The sequence below is a fragment of the Notamacropus eugenii genome, chromosome 7, assembly GCF_028372415.1.
Source record: "Notamacropus eugenii isolate mMacEug1 chromosome 7, mMacEug1.pri_v2, whole genome shotgun sequence".
NCBI lineage: Eukaryota > Metazoa > Chordata > Mammalia > Diprotodontia > Macropodidae > Notamacropus > Notamacropus eugenii.
The window spans coordinates 162,205,563-162,218,287 of record NC_092878.1 but is presented as its reverse complement, the minus strand read 5'-3'; the positions used below and the strand labels follow the sequence as shown (position 1 = coordinate 162,218,287).

The 12,725-nt window shown below is 39.5% G+C and overlaps 1 protein-coding gene across 11 annotated transcripts in view; it reads left to right on the top strand.

The window, feature by feature from the left end:
* The window catches only part of BLTP1 (bridge-like lipid transfer protein family member 1), a 206,545-nt gene that overhangs the window by 158,922 nt on the left and 34,898 nt on the right, over positions 1 to 12,725 (top strand). For 8 of the 11 annotated variants that reach the window (XM_072625207.1, XM_072625201.1, XM_072625203.1 and 5 more), the window contains 7 exons: positions 1,735 to 1,961; positions 2,333 to 2,533; positions 2,724 to 2,854; positions 4,381 to 4,504; positions 8,720 to 8,829; positions 9,647 to 9,737; positions 10,469 to 10,531. In XM_072625207.1, the coding sequence (XP_072481308.1) occupies positions 1,735 to 1,961; positions 2,333 to 2,533; positions 2,724 to 2,854; positions 4,381 to 4,504; positions 8,720 to 8,829; positions 9,647 to 9,737; positions 10,469 to 10,531 (947 nt within the window). The remainder of the gene's footprint in view (positions 1 to 1,734; positions 1,962 to 2,332; positions 2,534 to 2,723; positions 2,855 to 4,380; positions 4,505 to 8,719; positions 8,830 to 9,646; positions 9,738 to 10,468; positions 10,532 to 12,725) is intronic. The other 3 variants (XM_072625205.1, XM_072625204.1, XM_072625206.1) reach the window with 3 other exon arrangements.

The following is a 12,725-nucleotide window of genomic DNA, read 5'->3' as shown; positions in this document are numbered from 1 at the left end:
AGCAAAAATAATACATTAAGAAAATAGAAAAAAGAGGATTAATGAACTGAACATGCATTTAAAAGAATTAGGAAGCCAACAAACAACAAATCTAAAGGTAGGCACAAAAGAGGAGCGAGAAATACATAAACTGGAAACCGGGACTAGAAATGATCAAGAAAACTAAGAGCTGGTTCTTTGAAAAGACTAATCATGTTAGTAAATTAATATTTAGCCAGCTTGATTAAAAAGAAGGCCTCAAAGCAACCAAAGCAAATGAAGGGGGAATCGTTACAAAAGCAGAAGAAATTTTTTAAATTATTAAAAACTACTACGCATAGTTAATAAGTGAAGTAAATGAAAGCACACTACAAAGAGAAATACCTTCAAAAATTTCAAAGCTCTAAGCTAACAGAAGGCCATATGAAAGAGTGTAATAAGTAGAAACTGCCATAAAAGAATTAGCAAAAGAAAATCCCCCTGAAAATTATCTTAAAGAATATTAAAGCCAGAGGTAGTGTCATCCCTGTAAGGACATGCAGGTGTAAGCACACACCTGAACTCCCTGCCAGCAGGAAAAAGGAGGCTGGTCAGTCCAGCTTGACACAGTCAGTGCAGGACTGAAGAGAGGGGTGTGAATCTGAACTGTGACTTTGCAGCCATTGACCCAGGTTGTTTGTCATTGTGTGTGTGTGTGTGCTCTTTGCTAATTTAAATCCCCCCCTTTATTTATCTTAGTTTTTTATTTCTTTTGGTGAAATTATTATCTACATTCAGTTATCCTATGATAAGCACCTCTGATTGGGGGGCTTTTTCTCATGTTATTTTTTTCTTGGGTCTTATTTCTCAGACTCCTTAGTATATATTTAGTCTTCATTCCTGGAATCTTTTTATAGCTCATTCATCTCCTTAATCTTTTTCTCTAAGGTGATTTTTCTTGGTTGTGCTCTTGTTTTATTTGACACACTTGTTTGCTGTTTGAGAGCTGACTTCCCTTTGGACTTTGCATCTCCTGTTTGTCCTACCTCTGAACAGTCTGGAGCTGCTGACGTCTATGATGATGAGAGCGAAAAGACAGTTTGCAGCTAGATTTTGAACTGACTTTAGTCATTCTAAGGAAAGAGAAAATGTGATATTTGTGAACCTTTTTGCAAACCTTAAGGAGCTATGTAAACAGTAGCTAAATCTAGTAAGCAATGTGGTATCGAGGTTTCATAAAGCAGAAAGTGCTTTGAGAAAATTCACCAGTTGAGCATCACTGATGTGAACAAGGGAGTGGAGTCAGGGAATCCACTGGGATTGGTCCAGGTTTGAGGTGATGACAACCGGAACCAGGGAGAACCATAGTACAATTGTGTGACTCTTGAGAGGGTGTGCAGAGTCGGCCTCAGAGCCAGGAAGATCTGGTTTGAACTCCAGCCTGTCTCTCTAACCCCTCCATGCTCTAGGCAACTATGACTATTTTTTGCCAAAAATGTGTCAACTTGCCATTGGCAGATGATGTCAGAGAGATACAAAAGTACTTACACTGGGGACTGTTTGCATGTGAAACTTTAAGACAGTCCAAATTTGCATGGGTCGTTTTCAAAGACAACACAGAATGCAGGACATAATGTTGATTTTTCCCAGTCAGTATGGCCAGTAAACTCCGATGTGGTGCATATCTATCGTGTCTTTTTTTTTTTATCCATCCTGTTATTATTTGTATGTATGTTGATATAACCTGAGAAAACTGCATCTCCCCTCTTTGAACAGAAAGTAGCAGTGCTGGGACCTGGACACTCAATGTGTTGTGGAAAATGTGTGGAATTGACGTCCACATGGATCCTAACATTGGGAAGAGGCTGAATGCTCTAGGGAACACCCTGACCACCTTGACGGGAGAGGAGGACGTGGACGATATTGCTGACCTCAGCTCAGTGAATATTGCCGATCTGTCGGATGAAGATGAAACGGACACAATGTCCCCCACTGTGCATGCTGTAAGTCACTGCCGTGGGTTCTGGGCCTTGTGCCAAGAACGGTGCCGACTCCGTGTCATTGGCTGTGACACACTCAGTGCCACAGAGGTCCTGAGCTCCAAGGGCATTTGAGTTGTCTTTTTACTTAGGCTTTCTGCTTCCTGAGGACCCTGAACCTCCTGGTGCTTTAACAAGCAGCTGAAAACCCGGAGTCAAAAATTAAGTTTATGTCTGTAGTATGAAGTTATTAGCATCCGTTAGCTAAATCAAAAAAATCATTGTTTTCATTCTGATTTTAACCAAATGAATTTTAGAACAGTTACTGTTGTACGTGAAATTGCTTCTGTTTTCAGGAAAAAAAGAAGAAACTAATTGTGCTGTTCATCATTTAGAATTCAGATGGAAGCTCAGGATGTGGAGATGGCGACAAACTGACCTTTGGGCAGCGACTTGTAAATCACCTGCTGGGGCTGACACCCCAGAATCATCATTCTTCTGTTCCTGCAGAATATCTGCTTGGATCAGAGAGGGGTGCTGCCTCTCAGTCCAGCAAGACGCATAGGAAAGCATGCAGGGCTCACTCATGGGGGCATGTAGGTGGTAATTAAAGAGAGTCCGGGTAAACATGATCAGACACAGATCACAAATGAATCTCTAATCCGCTTCCTCAGCAGATTCCCCTGATTTTGGCATGCTTTTTGATTTGAGTGGTAATTTTGTGTTAGTCTAGATACACTTTTTTGTAATGGGTGAGATGTTCCAAACGTGTGTTTGATTTCTCAGGAAGTTATAGATTATCGAAGGCAAGGAGCCTCTTGTACCCAACCAGGAGAACTAAGAGGGAGGAAAATCATGAAACGCATTGTGGACATCAGAGAACTGAACGAACAGGCCAAAGTAATTGATGATCTCAAGTACGTGTGTCTGGTTGGCATTGTTTTAATTGATTGTTCCTGATTCTGGTAGGAGTAGACTCAATCTCTCTGACATGGAAAGAACTTTAAACACGCAATTGCTAATTCCCTTTCTTTTCCAAATGAAGAAATCAGTGAAGGTGCCAAGAGGTTAAGAGACTTGCCCAGAATAACACTATGGTAAATTAAGATCCAGGGATTAGAACACAGGTTTCTGATTCTTCCACCAGATTACTTAGTTGAAGACATGACCTCTCTCTCTTTTTTCCCCAATATGTTTTTTTTTTTACTTCATTAAATGTTTCTCAATTGTATGTAAAAAAATTTTAACATTCAGTATTTTTTAATTTTGGGTTCTAAATTCCCTCCACCTCTCCCCTCTTCTTGAGAAGGCAAGCAGTTTGATATAGATTATACATGTGAAATCATGCAAAATATATTTCCATGTTAGCCCTGTTGCAAAAGAAAGCACATACAAAAACAAAGAAAGAAAAATAAAGAAAATAAAAAGTATGCTTTGGTTTGCATTCAGACTCCTTCAGTTCTTTCTCTGGAGGTGAATAGCATTTTTCATCATAAGTCCATCGGAATTGTCTTGGGTCATTGCTGAAGATAGTTAAATCATTCACAGTTCATCGTTGTATAATGTTACTGTTACTGTGTGCAAAGTTCTCCTGGTCCTGCTCACTTCACTTGGCATCAGTTCATAGAAATCTTTCCAGGCTTTTCTGCAACTGTTCTGCTTAGCATTGCTTATAGCACAACAGTATTCCGTTACATTCATATCATAGTTTGTTTAGCCGTTCCCCCCCTTTGATGGGCATTCTCTTGATTTTCAATTCTTTCTCACAGTAATGATTAGCAATTATGTTAAAGTTTACAGAGCTTTGTGTTTGTGTATAAACATACACGTTGCATAAACTTACAGATGCATACATACATGCGTATATATGAGGTCAGAGCTATTATCGTTCCCATTTTCTAGGTGAAGAAACTGAAATATCGGGAGGCTAACTGACTTAGTCAGATTTGAGCTCAGGACTCCCTTACTTCCAGTCTAGCACTTTATGTAGATACATACCTCTTGTCACTATTATCATTTAAATTTGTTGAACGTGACTTTTGCATTTCCCATTATCATACAGTTTTCTTGTAAGATAAAATTCTCAAGCCCTTATGACAACAGTTGCCCAAGAATGGGGTACAAAAAAAATGAGCATAATTTCTTATACTTCTAATGCCTATTTAATGGGGTCCTGTGTTGGGACTCTCAGTCTTTCAGGAACAGAGAGAAATTATCACTCAGGGAAAAACATACACTTTGTGCAGATGAAGGTACCATTCATCTCCATGCCCTAGAAATATATTAACTGCCTGCCAACTTAAAGACTGTTCAGAAAACTTCATTTCACTTTAATTTGCTAAATCCTTATCAAAAGGTGAAAGTGAAAAGCATCCCCTCCTTTTTGTAAGAGCTTTACGAATATTAAAAATATTTATTGCACTGGGTTTTGTTTTTTTTTCAGAAAACTGGGTGCAAGTGAAGGAACTATAAACCAAGAAATTCAGCGATACCAGCAGTTAGAGTCTGTTGCAGTGAATGATATTCGTAGAGATGTCCGCAAAAAGTTGCGAAGGTCAAGCATGCGGGTGAGTAAATGTTTAAAACTTTTAAATATGTTAAAGAAACCAGCGATTTTATAAATAGGTGCATTACAAACTGTATAATTTCTGGTTCTGGAAAGATAGGTTTTTTTCAAGTCACAGACAGGAAGATAAGTGTTTCTGTGGTACCTTGGTCCTGTAATCTCACCCAGGTGATATTCTTCTCCCCCCACCCACCCCCGTTGCCTTTCTCATCCATAATCTCCCACAGGTCCACCATAGGATCCACCCAACTTGGCGGCATCCTTTCTCTAGCCTCTTTTCTGGCTTTGGGTGGATACCAGGTTGATGTGCAGCCTTGTCTTTCTGTTGTCTTTCCTTCCTCTTACGTTAGCTACCCATCTATTCCTCTAAAGATACATTTTCCTCAGTGATGCCCCACCAGCCACATCTTCACAAGCTTTCATTGGCTGCCTCTATCTCTCCACTGCTCTTTGGGCCATCCACAGTTTTGATTCATCAGAGATTTAGATGTTCCAAGGTTCATTTCTAGGAAGAGATGGTTTTGTGTCAAGATGGGGATCAGGGTCATCCCAAACTCTGGGCAGTCTCAGATGCAGTTGAACCTACCCTCCACTTCTTAGTACAACCTAAAACAGCAGTGTCTCACATAGAGGTACTCATTTAATTCACAGCCGTTTCAGCTACAGAGTACAGTCTGAATTATTCATGTAGCTTTTGCTGTGCGCGTTCATTAAGCTCCTACTGTGCCAAGCTCCATCATGGGCCCTGGTGATACAAAGATAAAAAATGAAACCATCTGTGCTCTGAAGGAGCTTACATTTAGTCAGGCAGACCGTGTGTAGGTAATAGAAATACATGCTGAAAAACTTAAAATAAACACACGGTGATTATGGGGATCAGGAAAATCTTTGTGTAGAATGTTGTGTTAGAGTTACCTGTCAGAGACAGTGAAGGACTCTGAGGAAGAGGGGGAAAGGACTGCATTTGGGATGTGTGGGGAGAGTCAGGACAAAGGTATGAAAACAGGAAGGGGGGTGATGTGCAGACTCCCTGGAAAGGTCATTTGGCACCACAATGTGAAAGGCATTCAAAGCCAAGCAGGAGTTTCTGTTTTGTCCTAGAGGCAGTAGGGTACTACTGGAAGTATGGAGGAGGAGGATGGAGGATGATGGAGGACGGAGAATGGAGGAGGAGGGTGGAGGATGGAGGAAGAGGAAGATGAAGGAGAGGGGCATGGTCGTATCTGAGCTCAAGGAATTGATTGTGGCTGCTGTGTTGAGGAGGGTTAGATCACAAATGTCTTTGATGCAGAGAGACCACTGAGGAGTCCCTTGCAGTAGCCCGGGAGGAAGATGATGATGATGGCCTTCACTAAAGCCATAGCTCTCTCTGTTAGTAGAGAGGAGGGGTCAGAAATGAGAGGTGTGGTTCAGGTGACTTTGGCAGAATTTAGTAATTGGCTAGATTTGTAGATGAGGGAGAATGAGGAATCCAGAGTAACAAAGCTTAATCTGAGCTACTGGGTGACCTTGAGAGAAAGGGAAGTTCAGTAGAGAGATCTTTGGGAGCTCAGGATTGAGACTGACGCAGACTGATAGGTCGGGGAGTTGTAGCATCAGAATAAATTAAACCCATGTGAGCTGATGAGGTCACCAAGAAAAGACTACAGATTTACTCTGGCTTATCTCAGCTCGGTCCTCACTCCATCAAGGCCATAACAGCCAATACAAATGCTCCCCCCTCATTGTCCCACACCCCTCGTTCTCCCCAACCTCTCAAATGGAGGTCTTCACCTCTTACTCCACTGAAAAAAATGAGCCCCTTTGCCAAGAGCTCTTTGTTCTTCCTTTTTTGTCCCCAGTCCGTCGAGCACCATCTACCACTATGTGGTCCTTTACACCAGCCTCGGAGGATGACATCAAGGCCAGCCCTTGTTCACGTATCCCTGACCCTCACCCCGCTCCCCCCCCCCCCCATCTTTTTTTTAGCAGATAGCTAAATCTGAGCTCCCAAAGATGAGTGACTAATACTTGCTGGACATTTTCAACTATGTGTTCCAAAAACAACTCCAACTCAACATGTTCAAAACTGAACTAAATGATCTTTCACCCAAACATCTCTCTACTCAACTTCCCTTTCTCTCAGGGTTACGCAGTAGCCCAGATTTCCCACCCTCATCCTCATGTTTCGTTATCTCCTATCTTATTGAGTACTTCCCTGTTGCCTACAAGCAGAGCCATGTCTCCTGCAGCCTTCAAAGATCTTCACTCCATCCTCTCATCCTACCATCTGATTCTTCCTTCTCAGTTCAACTTGAAAAAGCTGTCAATACCCTGTGCCTCTGTTTCCTCTCCTTTCTCTTCTAACCCCTCCACCATCTGCCTTCCAATCTCATCTTTCAACTGGAACACCTCTTTCCAAAGTGACCAGTTAAGTTCCAGATCTAATGACGTCTTCTTAGCCTTCATCCATGGACAAGGTTGACACCTCCTCTTCCTCTTCCCAGCCCTTTGCTGGTTTTTTGTACTCTGTCTTGCTCTTGTGATGATTAAAAAAGTTGAAGAGACATAGTTTCTAGGTAATTTAATCATTTTATTAATAAGGCCAGGAGATTGTTAATAAAAGGATAGTCACTGGGCCTGTCTTAGACCAGAGACTCCTACTGGTGGTGCGGTCATCATTTCTATGCTCTTACTAGAGGAGTTTGCTCCTGAAGGATGCCTAATCACTTCTAATTGGTTAATCAGATGGGAGGTGGGCTATCATGGGGTGCATGTCTGAGGTCACTCAAATCTTGGTGGTAGGGAAAACCAACATTTTCTCAGGCCCTGTCTGACCAAACACTCATTATCTTAAACTTAGAATTTCTTTTGCTGTCTGATTAGATCTGGGACTGGGCAAAAATCTGTAAGAGAGATTTCTCAACGCTGGTTGATTTCTGGATGAGGAAGTAGAAAAGAGAAAATTTTGGTCTTAATGCAATAATTAGTTATTAAATCTAACAGAGAAATATTCATTTCTCCCCCACTTCTCTGGCTGTCTTATTACATCTTCATGTCACGCCCACTGACTTCAGTTCAGTTCTGAACAGAGCATGGTTCTGTCCATATCCCACTGGGTGATCTTACCAGCATCCATGGAGTTCATTATTATCCCTCCACTGATGACTCTCACGTAGATTTTTCTGGCCCTTGTTTCTTTCCTGAGCTACCTATAGTCCCACATCCCCACCTGCCTCTTGTGCATCTTGTCTGAAATGTTCAGACATCATCCTTTCTCCTCACCTGTCCCTTCTTCTGAACTTCCCCGTCATGGCAGAGTAGGATGCCCCGTCCTTCTGTCTACCCATGTTCCCAGTCTTGTCACTCTTCCCAAGTTTTGTCCCTTCTAAGCCCGATGCATTTCTTGCAGTCCTACTACCCTACGAGTGCCACCCTAGTTGAGCCTGAGGTCAGTGAGTGACCTCTGTCCTGGATTTTGGCAATCACCTTACATGTGTTCTCCCTGCCTCAAGTCTCTCTCCACTGCCAGTCCAGAGTCAGAGTCCTTTTACCACTCAAAGCTGTAGTTTTTGAGCCCCCACTGCAGTGTTTCCAGTTTAATTAAGTCACCCAAGGTGACACCATTAACTTTTTATAAATTATTAACAGACACTATTAATAGACAAATAGGTACTATTAATTCTTAATCAGAAGACTTTACTGAAGAGAAAGCAAAATAAGAACAATTCCAACCTAGCATTGCTCCCCTCCCCCAAACCCGAGAATTCATAGCTCATCACGGAGATTAAAAATGAGAGGAGGGCCGCTTTGAATTCACTTACCCTCTTACGCATTTTTTTCCTTCTCCTCTACCCTGTACCCTAGGCCTACTGGTGGTATATTGTCATACTATTCAGCTTTGCTGATTATATTTGGGAATTGTCCTGTATTGTATTCCCATCAACTTTTCACTTGTTCGTTTCTTACTCCTAAACAACTGAACCTTACCTCTCTATGAGCGGAGAACATGATTCCTGGAGTGTTTCTGTGATAACAGAATTCTACTTCTTGGCATACACTGGAATCATGTAGTCTTCGCTGACCATCTTTTTTTTGTAATTTTTAAAATTCACAATAATGTATTACAGTGTCTTTAATTTATCACTGATTAATATTGAAAATATTGAATAAGTAGAATTTCATTCTTTGCGAATGAAAAAATTTAAGTAGTGCCATTTTTTCTCCCTTTTGTCAGGCTGCTTCCCTGAAGGACAAGTGGGGTCTAGGCTATAAACCCAGTTACAGCCGGTCAAAGAGTATTGCTGCTTCTGGAAGACCACCTCTTAAAAGGACAGAAAGAGCAAGGTAAGGGGTTGAAATATGGAAGGATCTCCAGTAATAGATTATCTAATGTGAACTATGCCCTCCATTCCCCTCTTAAAACTTCTTGGTTGTGCTCTCAGAAGGAAGGAAAAGCATCATTTTTTTCAGATGGATAGCAAGATATTTGATTAGACAAATGATAGTACTGGGGTGTGTCGCCAAATTTTAAAATGAAATTTATAGTGTTATGTATCAAATGCAACAGGAGGCACCAAAACGTCTAGTTCAAAAGTAATTTGTGTTTTGTTTATTGAGAGATATCTGAGAAAACTTAGGTGTAGCTTTAGTCTTCATGCCTGTCTACACAGATAGACACAGTTATTGGTATATTATATATTAATCTATCAGAAAGAAAACTTGTACATTCCTGAAGTGAAGTGGTTAGATAAGCATCATCCTTTCTGAAGTGAAGCAAGTAGGGGTGGTTTTTGGTCTGGCTCTGCAAAGTAACAAGGTTCAGCATGGTTTAAAGAGCACTATAGCTTTTATGATTTGGTTTCTAATGCTTACTCCATCTCTAATTATTATTATGACCATGGGGAAGACAATTAATATTCCTGGGTCCTTGTATCCTGTCTGTAAAAGGAAGTCATTGGACTAAGTGATCATAAAAGTCCCTTCCAGATCAAACTTTCTCCAAGTGCCCATTGATTCTTGCTGAAGTGATAATAGCCAAATGAAATTAGTGAATGAAGCCAATTTGGAGGCCTAGAATGGTGATGCAGTTACGTGTTTACTTAGCAAATTTCAAATAGAAATGATAGTAGTTAATGTTTCTCTCTTTTATATTTGCTTACAGTTCTCGATTGGGAGAAAATGAGGAGCTCCCAGAAATCCGTGTTGATGCAGCATCTCCTGGACCCAGAGTAACTTTCAACATCCAGGACCCAGTAAGAGAAATCTTAGATATTACCTGTTAGAGCTCAGAACAATTTGATAACTTTTGATAATTTCAGTGACAATTTAAAAACAATTACAGGTCATTTTAAGAGGCACCCAAAAGAGTGTAGGCCAGAGATTCTCAGACTTTTTAAAATTCGCACAAATCAGCTTGGACAAATATGATAAATATTCTGCAGTCTGTATACCTTACCTATTTCCATGTGTTAACTCCAGAAAACAATACACTAAAATTATCGAGACAATTGTATTTGCTTATAGCAGAGTGAAGTTTGGTTCCTATGAAATACCACAATTTCTTAAATAAAATTTGTCGGATTCTAAACTAATACTATGTGATATTGGCTAACAGACCACGAATGGTCCTTAGGAGACCAGTCTGTGTTAACTACTAGCTAGCAAAAGGTTTTTTTTTCAGCTGATTAGGTTTTCTTTGAGGTAAATAACCACTTCAGGTGATGATAACTTTTTGCATGATTGCATTTGTATTATCTGTGTTGGTATAGGTTAGTAAGTATGTGTGACTTTTAGAATATAGATCGAGATGAAGAGGGAAGAGTTATTTGGGGTCAACATGAATGTTGCCCAAGTGACCATCCAGTGCATGTAAGAATTGAGGTTAGGACCTTTGTTTCACTCTGATCACCTTGCATTTTATGAAGTAATTATTGTTTTCATTTTGTGAGTTTTGTTAATTTTTTTCTTTGTCATTTTAATTAAGTTCAATAATACAGTTTGGGGAAATGCACAACAATCCCGATGTCCAGGGGAAGTGTATTTTAAGGTACTGGTAAAAGAACACAAATTATGCTATAAAGCTAATGAACTTTCCATGAAATCTGTTTTCAAATTATCTTCTTCTTATTTCAGACTAAACTCAGATAAAAAAAAAAAACTTTACAAAGAATTTTTAAATTCCTGTAATAATTTCATGTAAACATGACACCATATATAATCTATATAAGACACACACATAGGAAAGTACTTAACAGCTTTTAAAAACTTTTAATGTTAATTTAATATTTTTAATATTAAACATTCCTCCTTTTAATTTTTATAATTTCCAAATCAAGGACTTGAACAAATACAAATTTTGAACCAAAAAACGGGAGTAAGCTATACCAGTTTGCTGAATCCCTTACTAGACCCAGTTATCGTCATCATCACTGTGACCATCACTAACTCCTTCAACCCAAGGTGGAAAAAAAAATCCATCTATAACTTAGTGGATAAGCCCTTAGGAGTTACCGGAGAGGTTAAGTGACTTGCCCAGTGTGTTATGTAGCTGCAATAGCTATAATAATAAATAAACATTTATATAACCCTCACTGTGGGTGCCAGGCATTGTGCTAAGAGCTTTACCATGATTACATCACCTGGTCTTCACAATGGCCCTGGGAAGTAGGGGGTATTATTATTTTCATTTTACAGATGAGGAAACTGAGGCAGGCAGAGGTTAGATGCCTTGCCCAGGGTCACAGAGGCTGGAATGGAACCTCCAGGTCCTGTGCTTTGTCCATGCCGCCACTGTGCTGCCACGGTCAAACTGGAACCCAGTGCTTCCTGTCTGTAAACTCAGAGCATTATCCACTGCCATGCTGCCTTTTATACCAATAATAAATGTCCTAATACCAAATATATCTTTAAAATAGACAGTGGGTCCTCACCTTCGTCCAACGTGTTGAATAAATCTGCTGGAAGATAAATGTACAGCCTGATAACTCTTTTTTAATTATAAAAGGCAGTACCTACTTAGTAGTCCATAGAATGTTTAAACATAAGAGCAAGACCTAGATGGCTAGTTGTAATGTAACCACTTCTATGAACTCCATCCATCCGTCAGCCATAAGAGATTATTAACAGATGTAAAAGAATAGTAACAGGAGGAAGTCTTGTCCGAGAAAAGTTTTTAATTGAGCTCCATCAAATAAGATGAGAACAGAATGAGTGATGGTATTGAAGTACATGGCATCACCATCACCTGATCGGCTTCTAGAGTTGACCGAAGGGTGTGAGTGAGTGACCCCACTCTTAGTGAGTTTGAAACGTTCTCTTAGAGAGTAAAGTCAGGTCACAGGACTGGTTATTAGCAGGAGAAATAAAACAGTGTGTTTAAAAATTATTATCATTTAGATCCAGAAGAGACCTTTAGCTGTTATGTTGTCCAATTTAAATGGTATGCTTGGATTATTTTATACATATTTACGTACACACATTTGTATGTGCATCATATATAATATGTAGTATCTATACATATATGAGGTTATGTATTACAGATATAGGGTATCCCAGAGATCTTAGTTTGGTTTTAAGATTTAGCAGTTACGTATACATACATACATGTACATACTTATGTATATAAAAGCCTCACATTTAAAAATAATTTATTCAAACCATAAATTTTAAACTCAAATGAGCCACAGGAATTTGTTATGTCTGAATAGAAGTACTGGTTCAAGATTTTGCTTTTAAGTACAAGTATTCCCCATTTGAAGGATGTAACATGCAGATATCTGAACTTGAAAACAGTGAATTTAATGGTGATTTGTATCACAAAAGCTTCCACAGAGTTCTTTTAAAAAGTGAGCTTTCAAGTGAATATAAAACATGATTTCTGTTCAGGAGCCATAGCTCTCCTAAAGTGAGGTACACCTGCATCTGAGAATGGTTTGAAATTACAATTATGCCAGTCTACCATTTAATCAGTAATAACTTTAAATGTCATGGAGCATTTTAGATTTCTAATAGAGGTGAACATTTTTAAGTCTTATAAGTATTAAATCACACCATTACTTGATTGCTTCATTTCAAATACTGATTTCATATTTATCCAAAAACATTTAATATTACTATCCTAAGATTACTAAAAATTCCACAGTAACACTGCATGCTCTTCTTTCCCTAATTCACCCTTGTGTCTTTCTGATTCACAAGTGATTAATATACTCTCACTGTGGCTTCTGCATGTCTAACTTTTG